The following is a 14,465-nucleotide window of genomic DNA, read 5'->3' on the forward strand; positions in this document are numbered from 1 at the left end:
AGTCAAAAGTGACATGTTTTGATGCAAGAAGAAGGGTCACTTCAAACGAGAGAGTGTTAACCGGGAAGTAGCTGATCATGGAAATACTTTCAAGGATGACTACTACAAAAAGGAAATTTATCATAAAACCGATGAGCATACTTCTGGAGAGAGTCTAAAGCGGGTTGCTGGAAATTCATCAAAGGAGAAATCACAAGCATTAATGATACGTGACCAGGTCAAACCCAAAATTGAACATGCCAAAGACAGAGTTATTCAGGCAGATGAAGGGTTTAATTGGAGTGATTATCTTGATGATGATGATGAAACTGCTTTAGTGGCTGAAGTAAAATAGAGTGCATTTGTAGCTGTTGTGAAAGAGAAAACAAAAGAAGAGATTATGAAAGAGAAAACATATAGAGAAAGATGTATTGTTGATTACAGAATCCAAGAAATGGAGCAAGAATACGGAGAAGCGAGAAATTATGGAAGGTATGACAAGAAGCGAGAGTGTTATGTTCATCCAAGCAAAGTAGTGTATAACGACGTTCTTGCAGTAATCCCTCTATCCGGCGAGTACTATTCAAATGTCGCAAAAAATAAAGATTATGTGAAAAAGCTGGATAAAATTATCAGGGATGTCATGACAGCAAGTCTAAGACAAAGAGATGAAGAGAGGATGAAGAAGAATGGTGATGATCTGGTGGATGAATTGAAGAAGGTTGCTGAGGAAGAGAAAGTGGAAGTGGAAAAAGAAGAAGAAGAAGCAGTTGGTAAAGAAGAACTGAAACCAGCAGAAGAAGCTGTTACTGAAGAACAACAAAATGAAGAGGATTTGAAGAAGAAAAAATAGGCTGATGAGAAGCTTGAAAGATCGGTTGTAGTGATTGAGGCTGATGAAGCTGTAACTGAGGAACAACAGGAGAAAGAAGCAGATTGCAGAGAAAGCCAAGGTGTCAACAACTGAGGTAAATATTTCAATTGAATCTTCTAAAGTCATAGATATAAATGTTGACCAGTGCAAGAAATGCATGGAAACGTACAGTGCTTATACTGACAAAGATGAAAAATTCAAAACAAGAGATATAGAATTTACTAAAATTGAAAAAGTTTTCAAAGATAAATGCAAAGAAATGTTAGAAAATGAAATGGTTTTGAAAGATAATGATGAAATCTGACACAAAAATGTAAAGCTTTAGAAAAAGAAAACGAAATTTTGAAAGAAAAGTGTTCAACAATGACAGAAGAGTGTTTGCAAAAAAAAATTTGTTTCAAGAAATGAAAAAGGAGTATGATTCAATAAAACTTGCATATCCTATTACAAAAAAATCATATAAAGATGTGAAAAGTCAAATTAAACTTGTCCAATCGAGATTGAAATATTGTTCTAAAACATCTGATATGCTTAAGCGACAATATGAAGTAAAACAACAAGTTATAAATTCATATATTGAAGATGTTGCTAAGCTAAAACGTAAAATAGCTAATTTAGAACAAGATAATAACAAGTTGCATAGTTATGACGCTTCATCATATGTTCTTGAACGTATTTTCAATTTAAAACCGGATGATAAAGATTTTGAACAAAACAAGAAAGGAATTGGCTCTGAATATCATCAGGTTCCACCACCGTTTGAGGAAAAATTCACATTCTATGATGACGAGAAGGTGGAAAATGCTTTCAACATGGTTGATCAATTTCCAAATAATATAGACGTAATGTCACACCCCAACCGATGGCGGAATCATCGGGGCGCGGCACTGAGCGAAACAGATTGTCCAGAAGTTTCCACAACAACTATTATACAAATTCAGTTAAATGATACGTCCTATACCGTATCCCAAATAAATAACAAGTCATTACAGAAAACACCTAGTCAATAAATCCTGTTCCGACAACTCAGATTTAATTATTACAAAACCAAATAATATTGTTCGATGTTTCTAAGACCCGTCTGGACGAGATCTACAGACAGCTAAGCCCTAGACTCCTGCTCAGACAACTATTTGTTGGGGGCCTCTAGAAACTTATTCTAGCCTCGCTTTCCTAGCAAGCAAACACCTTAAACACCTGTCACATACGTTGAAATAAAGTCAATACAAACAATGTAAAGGTGAGTAAACAAGTTTGATATAGCATATAGAGTTCGAATAGTTTACGCATAACCAGCACGTACACAGAGGAAAACGAAGCATGTTAATTATCGACATGGGACCATCGATACCAACGACTGCGGGTTGACTGTCCGAGACAGTTCGCAATACATGAATACCACCGTAATCCATGCAAGTAATTTGTCCTTAACAACGCCCGTGTGAACGGGTGCTGAGTCCAAACTATAGTATTATGTTGCTAAGGAAGGTAGACAGCATTCCATGTGTAAACATAATAAACAAGCATTCATTTAGTCACGTAATACATGCAATCGGTTAGCGTCCAAATAGTTTGTATAGTGTAACTGATTATGATTTTGATAGGTAACGTATGTAACACCCAAAAGTGCTAAAAGCAAAAAGGGGTCGAGTATACTCACAGTGATTTGGTATGGATTGAAGGGAGCACTGAGAGAAGTTAGCCTGAATAGTTCGATAGTATAACGATGAGTAACGCGGAGATGCAAACAAGTGATGATGGATCGATTGGGCCGGTCGATCGGACAGCTGGTTCGATCGGACGGGCTGTTCGTCTGGGTTGAAAGTCCGTTTGAACATTCCCATTCGATCGGCCGGCAGGCTCGATCGGCTGGTCCTTTCAAGTGGATTGTTTCTTCCTTTAGGAAGGGTGTGTTTGTGTATGATGGTTTGTACTTTTGAAGTTTTTGCAGCATTACCTTTCAAGTTGGTCGATCGAACGGACCGTTCGATCGGTTAGTCCAACCGATTGGTTTGCAATTTTATGAATTTGGCAAGGTGTCACTCGATCGGGTGGCATGCTCGATCGGGTGACATTCCAATGTTTCGAAAAGAACGGTTAAGTGTTGAAGTATAGTATCTCATCATTCGAGCAGTAATGTTTCAATCGAGTGGCGTATTCGATCGAACATCACCTTGTCAATACTACACTTTGTGAGTTTGTGGGTCCATGTGTTAGCCGATCGGCTGGCCCGGTTGATCGGCTGGGTAGTCCGTTCGGGTGGGCTGTCCGGTCGGACAGCCTAGCTGTTCGGCCAGCATTTTCTGACCAGGTTAGCCTATCTTCTAACACTTGGTTGTTTTGGTCATTTGGTGTGATTTTTGAGTTAGGTTGATAACGAGTTGAACCACGAAACCTAAGTCCTTACTTGGTTCACTGGCTCGGGCAGGAGTCACCCAAGTCCGGTCAGTGAACGGTTCGGAACCTTGGTTTAACGTTTAACCCGAAATCGAAGAATCTCGTGGTAGAATCCGAATCTTGAACCATGTGTTTATTTGGAATGATTTGTAAGTCGGTTCAAGCTCCGTTTTCACCGGTTGAGTGTAAAAGAGCTGAAAGATAGTTAGAAACCGTCTTTCAATCCTTTTCCACCGTGAAATGTTAAGATCTTTGGTAGATTTTAGGTTGTTAATGTGGAAATCGGTTAGATCTAAGCTAATCATGGTGGAATGATATCAAAACTTGGTGTTCTTGAAGAACACCATGATGACATCACCCAAGAACACTCAGATCTTGGTGACTTCACGGTTGAAATCCAAGTTTTGAAAGATAGAAAGGTGTAGAATCATTAAATGAACAAAATCGTACAAGAATTAGAGTTTAAACTTACCGGATCGGAGAGAAATCGGAGAAATAGTGAAGAACAAGGGGCTGGTTGGTCAGAGCTTTCCAAAAGTAGAAAGAATGACAATGACAGCCCTATTTATAGGCTTCCAAAAGAGGAAAGGCCCAACCGATCGGCCAGGATTCCTGACCAAATGGGCTGCTCGATCGAACAGCATGTTCGATCGGCTAGCCTGTTCGATCGGTAGTCCTGTTCGATCAGGATGTTCCTTTTTGAGATTTTTGCGACGATTTTGGTATTCCGATTTCGATGAGTGATGATTTGAGTATGGTAGGGTTTCTATTCAAATTACTTTTAGTCCCAACTACTATATCTAACATATAATCATCCTTACACCACAATTTGGGTCCGATTTCGATTGAGTTTGATTATCCTTCGAGTTTCGATTTGATTTGATTGATTCACCACACATAACGACGTATGATAACATGCACAAATAACACGTAAGGCACACGCACACGTATAAAAGTACCAAAATTCCCACACTTGAGTTCGATGATTGATTCGATTAGCTTGATTACTGATTGATTAACTTTATTGCATTGTTACTTCCTATTATTCACAGTCGATCGTCGATTCGCGGTTAGATTACCGATCGATTAGTTTTGATTATACAACACTTACTCCACATAATAAAATAAAATGAAATTAAAATAACTTTAATTCCAATAACAGTCACCATTTGACTTTGACTTCGACATTTTGGAAAACAGGGGGTGTTACAGCCTCCCCTCCTTTAGGGAATTTCGTCCCGAAATTAGGCTGAGAGCCGTACATCGCCGTGTGATTTTACCAAGTTGATGCTTCAGATCTACTTGAACAACTGCGGGTACTTGGCCTTCATGTCTCCTTCGAGTTCCCAAGTGAACTCCGCGCCTCGTTTGCCTTCCCATCGGACTTTCACGATCGGAATGCGAGAGCGTCTGAGTTGCTTGGTCTGGCGATCCATGATCTCGACAGGCTTTTCCACGAAGTGTAACGTTTCGTTGACCTGAAGATTGTTAAGCGGTATGATTGCATCGTGATCCGCTAAACACTTCCGAAGGTTTGACACATGGAAAGTCGGGTGGACATTGCTGAGTTCCTCCGGTAAATCGAGTCTGTAGGCGACTTTTCCAATTCTTTCCAGAATCCTAAAAGGTCCAACATATCGCGGCGCGAGTTTCCCCTTCTTGCCGAATCGGACTACACCCTTCCAAGGTGATACCTTTAGGAGTACGTAGTCACCAACTTCGAATTCAAGGGGCTTGCGTCGGTTATCGGCGTAACTCTTTTGTCTTTCCCGGGCCTTTACCAAGTTTTCCCTTATTTGGTGGATCTTGTCGGTCGTTTCCTGCAGAATCTCGGGACCGGTTAATTGGGAATGACCGATCTCGTGCCATACAATAGGCGAACGACATCTCCTACCATACAAGGCTTCGAAGGGTGCCATCTGAATGCTGGAATGGTAGCTATTATTGTACGAGAACTCGACCAATGGCAGGTGTTTGCTCCAACTACCACCAAAATCAATAACACACGCACGGAGCATGTCTTCAAGAGTACGGATCGTTCTTTCAGTCTGTCCGTCGGTTTGTGGATGGAATGCGGTACTCAAATTCAGCGTCGTACCAAGAGCCGCTTGAAATGTTTCCCACAATCTCGAAGTAAACCGAGCATCACGGTCAGAGATGATGTCTCGAGGCGTACCATGATTCTTAATGATCTCGTCGGTGTAGATTTGTGCTAGTTTGGCCACCTTATAGTCTTCTCGTATTGGCAGAAAGTGGGCTGACTTGGTTAGACGGTCGACTATAACCCAAATACTGTCGTGACCTGATGGCGTGGTCGGAAGCTTAGTTATGAAGTCCATAGCTATACTCTCCCACTTCCATACGGGTATCGGCGGTTGTTCGAGTAAGCCGGAAGGTCTTTGATGTTCAGCCTTAACTCTTGCACAGGTTAAGCAGCTACCAACATATAGAGCGATATCTCGTTTCATCCCAGGCCACCAGTACATGTAGCGAAGATCCTTGTACATCTTGTCTGCACCGGGATGAATGGAGTATCGGGATTTGTGGGCTTCATTCATGATGATCTTTCGCAAATCGGTCCGTTTCGGGATCCAGATTCGGTCCAGATAGTAGAATATCCCATTGGCTTTGCTTATGAGATGAGCTCCATCGTGACAGATTCTCTCTCTCTTCAGCGTACGCTCATTAAAGCAAGCATGTTGTGCTTCACGGATGAGAGCTTCGAGGTTATACTGTGCTTGGATGTTCCGGACACTGAGCACGTAATTCTTTCTGCTGAGTGCATCAGCAACTACATTCGCTTTGCCTGGGTGATAACGAATCTCACAGTCGTAATCGTTGAGGAGTTCTACCCATCGGCGTTGACGCATGTTGAGTTTTCTCTGATTAAAGATATGTTGCAAGCTCTTGTGATCGGTGAAGATCGTACACTTTGTACCATACAGGTAGTGTCGCCAAATCTTTAACGCAAAGACAACTGCGCCTAGCTCGAGGTCATGGGTTGTATAGTTCTTCTCGTGGATTTTGAGCTGTCGAGAAGCGTAGGCTATAACCTTGTCTCGTTGCATGAGAACACAGCCAAGACCAAGGTTTGAAGCATCACAATAGACAACAAAGTCATTGCTTCCGTCGGGCAGTGTAAGAATCGGTGCATGGCACAGCATATATTTGAGGGTCTGGAAGGCAGTCTCTTGCGCGGTTCCCCACACAAAAGGCTTGTCCTTGTGAGTAAGGGCGGTAAGCGGCACAACGATTTTAGAGAATCCTTCGATGAACCGTCGGTAATAACCTGCTAATCCGAGAAAAGAGCGAACTTCTGACGGATTCTTGGGCGTAATCCAACCTTTAACTGCTTCAATCTTCGCGGGATCAACGTGTATACCTTGACTATTCACGATGTGACCCAGAAATTGAACCTCCTCCAACCAGAATTCACACTTGGAGAATTTGGCGTAGAGTTGATTCCCTTGAAGTAACTCGAGAACCAAGCGTAGATGTTGCGCATGTTCGGCTCTCGACTTGGAATAGATCAAGACATCGTCGATAAACACGATGACAAAACGGTCTAGGAAGGGCTTACACACGCGATTCATCAGATCCATGAAAATCGCGGGTGCGTTTGTCAAACCAAAAGGCATAACAACGAATTCGTAATGGCCATAGCGGGTTCGAAAAGTGGTTTTAGGTATGTCTTCCTCTTGAATCCGCAACTGATGATATCCTGAGCGTAGATCGATCTTTGAGAAGCACTGAGCACCTTGTAGCTGGTCAAACAAATCGTCGATTCTGGGCAAGGGGTATCGGCTCTTGATGGTTAGCTTATTCAATTCCCGATAATCGATGCACATCCGGAACGACCCATCCTTCTTTTTAACGAAAAGGACTGGCGCGCCCCAAGGAGAAGTGCTCGGGCTAATAAAGCCTTTTTTGAGTAGTTCCTGGAGTTGGTTCGAAAGTTCTCGCATCTCGGAGGGAGCGAGTCGGTAAGGGGCTTTGGCAACAGGGTTAGCTCTAGGAATAAGGTCAATTCGAAAGTCGATATCACGACTTGGAGGTAATCCAGGGAGATCATCAGGAAACACCTGAGGAAACTCTCGGACAACTGGGACATCTTTGACTTCATCTTTCTTTTTCTTTCCCCCCTCCGCTACTACAATATTGGCCAAGAAGGCTCGGTATTCCTTGCGGAGATACTTGCTGGCTTGAAGACATGACATGAGTTTGAGACCTTTCGTTGCAGTTTCACCATAAACACATAGAATATCACCACTGGCTAACACAAATCGAATCATTTTATCGAAGCACACAACTTCAACATGGTTCTCAGGAAGAAAGTCCATGCCTACTATGACATCGAAACTTCCGAGTTGCATCGGAATGAGGTTGATGGGGAAGATATGATTGTTGAGCTCAAGAGTACAATCACGGAGCACAGAATTAACAGTGATGGTTCTTCCAGTAGCGACTTCAACTTCGAATGACGACGAAAGATAAGAGCGCTTACGACTAAGAAGCTTCTCGAATTCAAACGACACAAAGCAGTTATTGGCTCCAGTATCAAACAAACATGATGCATATATACCATTCACAAGGAACGTACCATTGACCACGTTGTTGTCAGCTTGAGCCTGAGGTGCATTGATGTTGAAGGTTCTGGCGTGAGCCGCTTGCTGTTGTTGAGCTTCTTGCTTGACTACCCTGTTCGGGCACCGGTTTGCAAAGTGGTTAGGGTCACCACATGCAAAGTAGGTCCGAACGTTGGCTGCTGGGGCTTGAGCTGCTGGTTGACCTTGTGGGGCAGGGAGTAGAGCCTGAGTGACAGTTGCTTGAGCTTGGGCTTGACGGGGACCATAGCTACAGTTCGCAGTGAAATGCCCGTATAGGTTGCAGTGGGCACAGAATCGGCAAGCCACACCCACTGGATGGTGATAAGAACACGTTGGGCAGAGTGGATGGGGGCCGGTATATGCACGCTTAGCTGGCGGCGCATTGATCACTGGAGCTGCGCGCTGTGGTTGCTGCTGTTGAGCTGGTACAAATTGGAGTGGAGCAGCATTGGTTGCGGCAGTGCAACTCTTGTTCTTCTTCCTCCTTCTGGAAGGCTTGGAGGCTTGAGCAGGGGTGTTGTCGGTTGATGCGGTTGTGACTTGATGCAGAGACTTGGCTTGCTTATCCCAGAAACCAGCCTTCACCCGCTTGTCGTTAATCTCAGCGGCTAGCAGGTAGGTTTCCTCGATTGTTGCGGGCTTGGAGGCGTGAACAAAATCCGCTACACAGTCTGGAAGAGCACTGATGTATTTCTTGATGGTCATATCCGGAGTCTTGACCTGGTCGGGACAGATAATGCTCAACTGCTTGAAGCGAGCAGTGAGACCAGCGTTGTCTCCTTCCTTCTGCTTGATAACCCAAAATTCATCCTCCAGCTTTTGGCGTTCGTGAGGAGGACAGAACTCGTCGATCATGATTGCTTTCAGTTCCTCCCACGTCAGCTCGTATGCTGCATCGTTCCCGCGCTTGTTTCTCTCTGCGGTCCACCAGTCCAAGGCACGAGACTGGAAGACACTAGTAGCGTTGAGAGTACGGAGGTGATCAGGGCATCCGCTTTGTCGGAGGGTGACTTCCACCGAGTCAAACCAATGAAACATGGCTGTGGGGCCATCTTCGGTGGTGAACTCCTTTGGCCCACATGCTTTGAATTGCTTAAAGCTAAAAGCAGTCTTGTTGGAATCTTTGGGAAAGTCAGCTCGAGATTCCTCGGATGATTTGCTCACGTTCTCATACACATCACTGACAGCTTTCGCCACAGTTTTGGAGATGATCGCAGCAAGACGTCGGTCTCTCTTTTCCTGTCGGGTAAGTTGGCGAGACATGGATGATGACGACATGGTCTGCAATAGACATCGCCACAGGGCTCAACACAACGAGATCGAATCTCTCCTCACACATCTTAGATTACTAAAGCTTAGAATCACGCCGTATCACGTATCACGTAGCACATATCACATAGGCACAAAATCACAGAATGCACATAATTCACATAATCACAGAAGCACATAAGCACATAAGCAGGTAGGGCACAAAATTCCTAACACATACGCATTTTAGCACATAGGTAGTCAGAAAACAGAAACCTATCCTTCCAAGTCGAGTGTCGTTCGTATAGTATATCGAGTAGCATCATATCGTATCGTCTATCTTAGTCGTATAGCGTAGTATAGCATATTAACATCGTCTAGATCGCGTCAACTGGAAATTGGATCGGAATAGGATAGCAATACAAGTCGTGCGGATTGATAACAAAATCGAGTAATCCAGCGGAAATTTAAACATGTAAACAGGCCAAACATATAAAATTAGCAAGGCAACACATAAAATCAAGAGGTAGATTGTCTGCGGCTACTAGACATTGACTAACCAAAACAATGTAACTATTCACAGTGGACTTGTCGTCACTTTCGACTCTAGGGGTCGTGTTTCTGCCTCAGTTCTCGGGCGTTATGCACGCATTTCCTAGGTCATACTTGTGAGTTCAGGTCGTTGGAGTCCGTTAAATGTCTCGGCGAGATGAGGTAAAGCTCGGAACAATCGCCAAGGTTAGGGTTTCACCCCTAGCTTAGCAATTTCTTCCTCGTTTTAAGAAAATTTTGAGGAAAATTTGCATCAAATTGCGGGTTTCAGCCCGGTTTTGGTATAATTCTCCCCGTTTTGTTGTAAAGATAATGAGATTCACATAAATAATGGTCATGAAACAGACAACTTAGGCAGGAGTTTATGGTTTTCACACCTAGTCCTGTCCAAATTTGCTGTCTTTGATATGGAGTTCGAGTGCAGTGATAGAATAGAATGAATAAGCACATAAACTTGGTCTCTTGGTTCTTAGCTATAGTCTAGGTCTCTAAGACAGCGACCCGGACTAGGTCGTGTCTAACCTAATTCCCTATAGCTATGGCTCTGATACCAATCTGTCACACCCCAACCGATGGCGGAATCATCGGGGCGCGGCACTGAGCGAAACAGATTGTCCAGAAGTTTCCACAACAACTATTATACAAATTCAGTTAAATGATACGTCCCATACCGTATCCCAAATAAATAACAAGTCATTACAGAAAACACCTAGTCAATAAATCCTGTTCTGACAACTCAGATTTAATTATTACAAAACCAAATAATATTGTTCGATGTTTCTAAGACCCGTCTGGACGAGATCTACAGACAGCTAAGCCCTAGACTCCTGCTCAGACAACTATTTGTTGGGGGCCTCTAGAAACTTATTCTAGCCTCGCTTTCCTAGCAAGCAAACACCTTAAACACCTGTCACATACGTTAAAATAAAGTCAATACAAACAATGTAAAGGTGAGTACACAAGTTTGATATAGCATATAGAGTTCGAATAGTTTACGCATAACCAGCACGTACACAGAGGAAAACGAAGCATGTTAATTATCGACATGGGACCATCGATACCAACGAATGCGGGTTGACTGTCCGAGACAGTTCGCAATACATGAATACCACCGTAATCCATGCTAGTAATTTGTCCTTAACAACCCCCGTGTGAACGGGTGCTGAGTCCAAACTATAGTACTATGTTGCTAAGGCAGGTAGACAACATTCCATGTGTAAACATAATAAACAAGCATTCATTCAGTCACGTAATACATGCAATCGGTTAGCGTCCAAATAGTTTGTATAGTGTAACTGATTGTGATTTCGATAGGTAACGTACGTAACACCCAAAAGTGCTAAAAGCAAAAAGGGGTCGAGTATACTCACAGTGATTTGGTATGGATTGAAGGGAGCACTGAGAGAAGTTAGCCTGAATAGTTCGATAGTATAACGATGAGTAACGCGGAGATGCAAACAAGTGATGATGGATCGATTGGGCCGGTCGATTGGACAGCTGGTTCGATCGGACGGGCTGTTCGTCTGGGTTGAAAGTCCGTTTGAACATTCCCATTCGATCGGCCGGCAGGCTCGATCGGCTGGTCCTTTCAAGTGGATTGTTTCTTCCTTTAGGAAGGGTGTCTTTGTGTATGATGGTTTGTACTTTTGAAGTTTTTGCAGCATTACCTTTCAAGTTGGTCGATCGAACGGACCGTTCGATCGGTTAGTCCAACCGATCGGTTTGCAAATTTATGAATTTGGCAAGGTGTCACTCGATCGGGTGGCATGCTCGATCGGGTGACATTCCAATGTTTCGAAAAGAACGGTTAAGTGTTGAAGTATAGTATCTCATGATTCGAGCAGTAATGTTTCAATCGAGTGGCGTAGTCGATCGAACATCACCTTGTCAATACTACACTTTGTGAGTTTGTGGGTCCATGTGTTAGCCGATCGGCTGGCCCGGTCGATCGGCTGGGTAGTCCGTTCGGGTGGGCTGTCCGGTCGGACAGCCTAGCCGTTCGGCTAGCATTTTCTGACCAGGTTAGCCTATCTTCTAACACTTGGTTGTTTTGGTCATTTGGTGTGATTTTTGAGTTAGGTTGATAACGAGTTGAACCACGAAACCTAAGTCCTTACTTGGTTCACTGGCTCGGGCAGGAGTCACCCAAGTCCGGTCAGTGAACGGTTTGGAACCTTGGTTTAACGTTTAACCCGAAATCGAAGAATCTTGTGGTAGAATCCGAATCTTGAACCATGTGTTTATTTGGAATGATTTGTAAGTCGGTTCAAGCTCCGTTTTCACCGGTTGAGTGTAAAAGAGCTAAAAGATAGTTAGAAACCGTCTTTCAATCCTTTTCCACCGTGAAATGTTAAGATCTTTGGTAGATTTTAGGTTGTTAATGTGGAAATCGGTTAGATCTAAGCTAATCATGGTGGAATGATGTCAAAACTTGGTGTTCTTGAAGAACACCATGATGACATCACCCAAGAACACTCAGATCTTGGTGACTTCACGGTTGAAATCCAAGTTTTGAAAGATAGAAATGTGTAGAATCATTAAATGAACAAAATCATACAAGAATTAGAGTTAAAACTTACCGGATCGGAGAGAAATCGGAGAAATAGTGAAGAACAAGGGGCTGGTCGGTCAGAGCTTTCCAAAAGTAGAAAGAATGACAATGACAGCCCTATTTATAGGCTTCCAAAAGAGGAAAGGCCCAACCGATCGGCCAGGATTCCTGACCGAATGGGCTGCTCGATCGAACAGCATGTTCGATCGACTAGCCTGTTCGATCGGCAGTCCTGTTCGATCAGGATGTTCCTTTTTGAGATTTTTGCGACGATTTTGGTATTTCGATTTCGATGAGTGATGATTTGAGTATGGTAGGGTTTCTATTCAAATTACTTTTAGTCCCAACTACTATATCTAACATACAATCATCCTTACACCACAATTTGGGTCCGATTTCGATTGAGTTTGATTATCCTTCGAGTTTCGATTTGATTTGATTGATTCACCACACATAACGACGTAAGATAACATGCACAAATAACACGTAAGGCACACGCACACGTATAAAAGTACCAAAATTCCCACACTTGAGTTCGATGATTGATTCGATTAGCTTGATTACTGATTGATTAACTTTATTGCATTGTTACTTCCTATTATTCACAGTCGATCGTCGATTCGCGGTTAGATTACCGATCGATTAGTTTTGATTATACAACACTTACTCCAAATAATAAAATAAAATGAAATTAAAATAACTTTAATTCAAATAACAGTCAGCATTTGACTTTGACTTCGACATTTTGGAAAACACGGGGTGTTACACGTAACCTATTCCAAATCTGATGATTCTAGTGATTCAGAGGTGGTAGGTAAGGTCGTTGAAAGTGTTTTGAAAGAAGAGTCTGTTGAAACAGGTAAATCTGAATCACAGGATGAAAATGGAGGTAGTTTTCATGAAGGTTATCTAAAAAATTCAAAATCTGAGAAAAATACGAATGATGATTCAAAAGGATTGGTTTATACCATGATTGGATCGGACAAATTGATCTTAGATTTTGAAGTCCCGATTCCATATGTGATTTCAGAAAAGATTGACACAGTTTTCAAATTGGTAGAAATTGAAAAATCCAAAATTGCAAAGTTTGCTGGAAAGAGTAACAAAACTTTTTATAACAAACCTAGTTTCAAGAAGAAAAACACGAAGGCTGGTTTGGGTTATGAAAAGAAACAGAATTGGAAAAGAACTGAACAACCAAATTATCAGAAAAAGATGAACTTTGTTCACGGAACAAGTTCTGAGCAAGAAAAAGAACTCAAATTTAGACGGCAGTCTAATGAAGAGTTCTATGCTCAGAAAAAACAACAACAATAGGCCAAAGATGTTTCAAAGAAAACATGCTTTAAATGTAATAAAATTGGACATGTTGGTCGTAAGTGTCCAAACCCAAAGCCTGTTGATGTTGAGAAACAGAAATATGAGGATGTGAAATAAAGGTCAACCAGGTTTGATTCAAAGCAAACTTGGAGTACAACACAAACAAGTTTACTTCAAATCGAACTTGGAAATCAAAGCCAACTAGGTTTGATTAAAGACAAACCTGGAATTCTCACACACCCAGATTCAGAAAAACACAAAGTTGGTGAACATCGGTTGATATGACCAAACCGGATCAATTTTGGAAAACCAAAGTTAATTTGCCAAAACAAAATGTTCAACATAATTCACATTTTTACAAAAAAACTATTTCAAAAGGACAAGTTTGGGCTGTTAAGAAAAAAACTATGTCTGAAAATGAAAAAACATAAAATTAATTCAATAAACAATGATGAAGTAAAAAAATGAAAAATTGTTTGAGAAAAATGACAAAGATTTTATATCTTTGAATGATTCATTTTGTGTTGAAATGCCTAGGTCAAACAGACCTGGGCTAAATTGTTCAAGTAATTGAATATATTGAATGTGTAGGTGCTCCAGAAAGCAGAAGATTGTCAGAATGATCAAAGGAGCAGCATGTCACAGGAGACTGTGGAACCCTGCAACTGAAATAGGGGGTTTGTTCATTTCTGTACATAAATAAACCATATTTCAAAAATCCTAAAAATTGAAAAATTTAAAAACCAAAAATATGTTTTCATTTTGTCAAAAATTGAAAAATGAAAAAAATATGTTTGTGTTTTTAAATTTTGTCAAAAATAAAAAATTTAAAAAAATGTGTGTTGATTAAATATGCCGAAACCCTCACGGTTGAAAAAACATGATTATTTCACAACTGAAACCGGTTTTAACATTGTTAAAATCAGTGTGTGGTAAA

At 41.8% G+C, this 14,465-nt stretch overlaps 1 protein-coding gene across 1 annotated transcript; it reads left to right on the forward strand.

Annotated features, from left to right (window-relative positions):
- The first annotated feature begins 379 nt into the window (after nt 1–379).
- LOC110900612 (101 kDa malaria antigen-like) lies at nt 380–832 on the forward strand. Its single transcript, XM_022147496.1, has one exon. The coding sequence runs from the start codon at nt 380–382 to the stop codon at nt 830–832; it is 453 nt and encodes a 150-aa protein (XP_022003188.1).
- The last annotated feature ends 13,633 nt before the right edge of the window (nt 833–14,465 follow it).

The sequence above is a fragment of the Helianthus annuus genome, chromosome 13 (genome assembly GCF_002127325.2).
Source record: "Helianthus annuus cultivar XRQ/B chromosome 13, HanXRQr2.0-SUNRISE, whole genome shotgun sequence".
Lineage (NCBI taxonomy): Eukaryota > Viridiplantae > Streptophyta > Magnoliopsida > Asterales > Asteraceae > Helianthus > Helianthus annuus.

Excerpts from the sequence above, each read along its gene's own strand:
- LOC110900612 (XM_022147496.1), top strand. The coding sequence starts at position 380 with ATGAAAGAGAAAACATATAGAGAAAGATGTATTGTTGATTACAGAATC.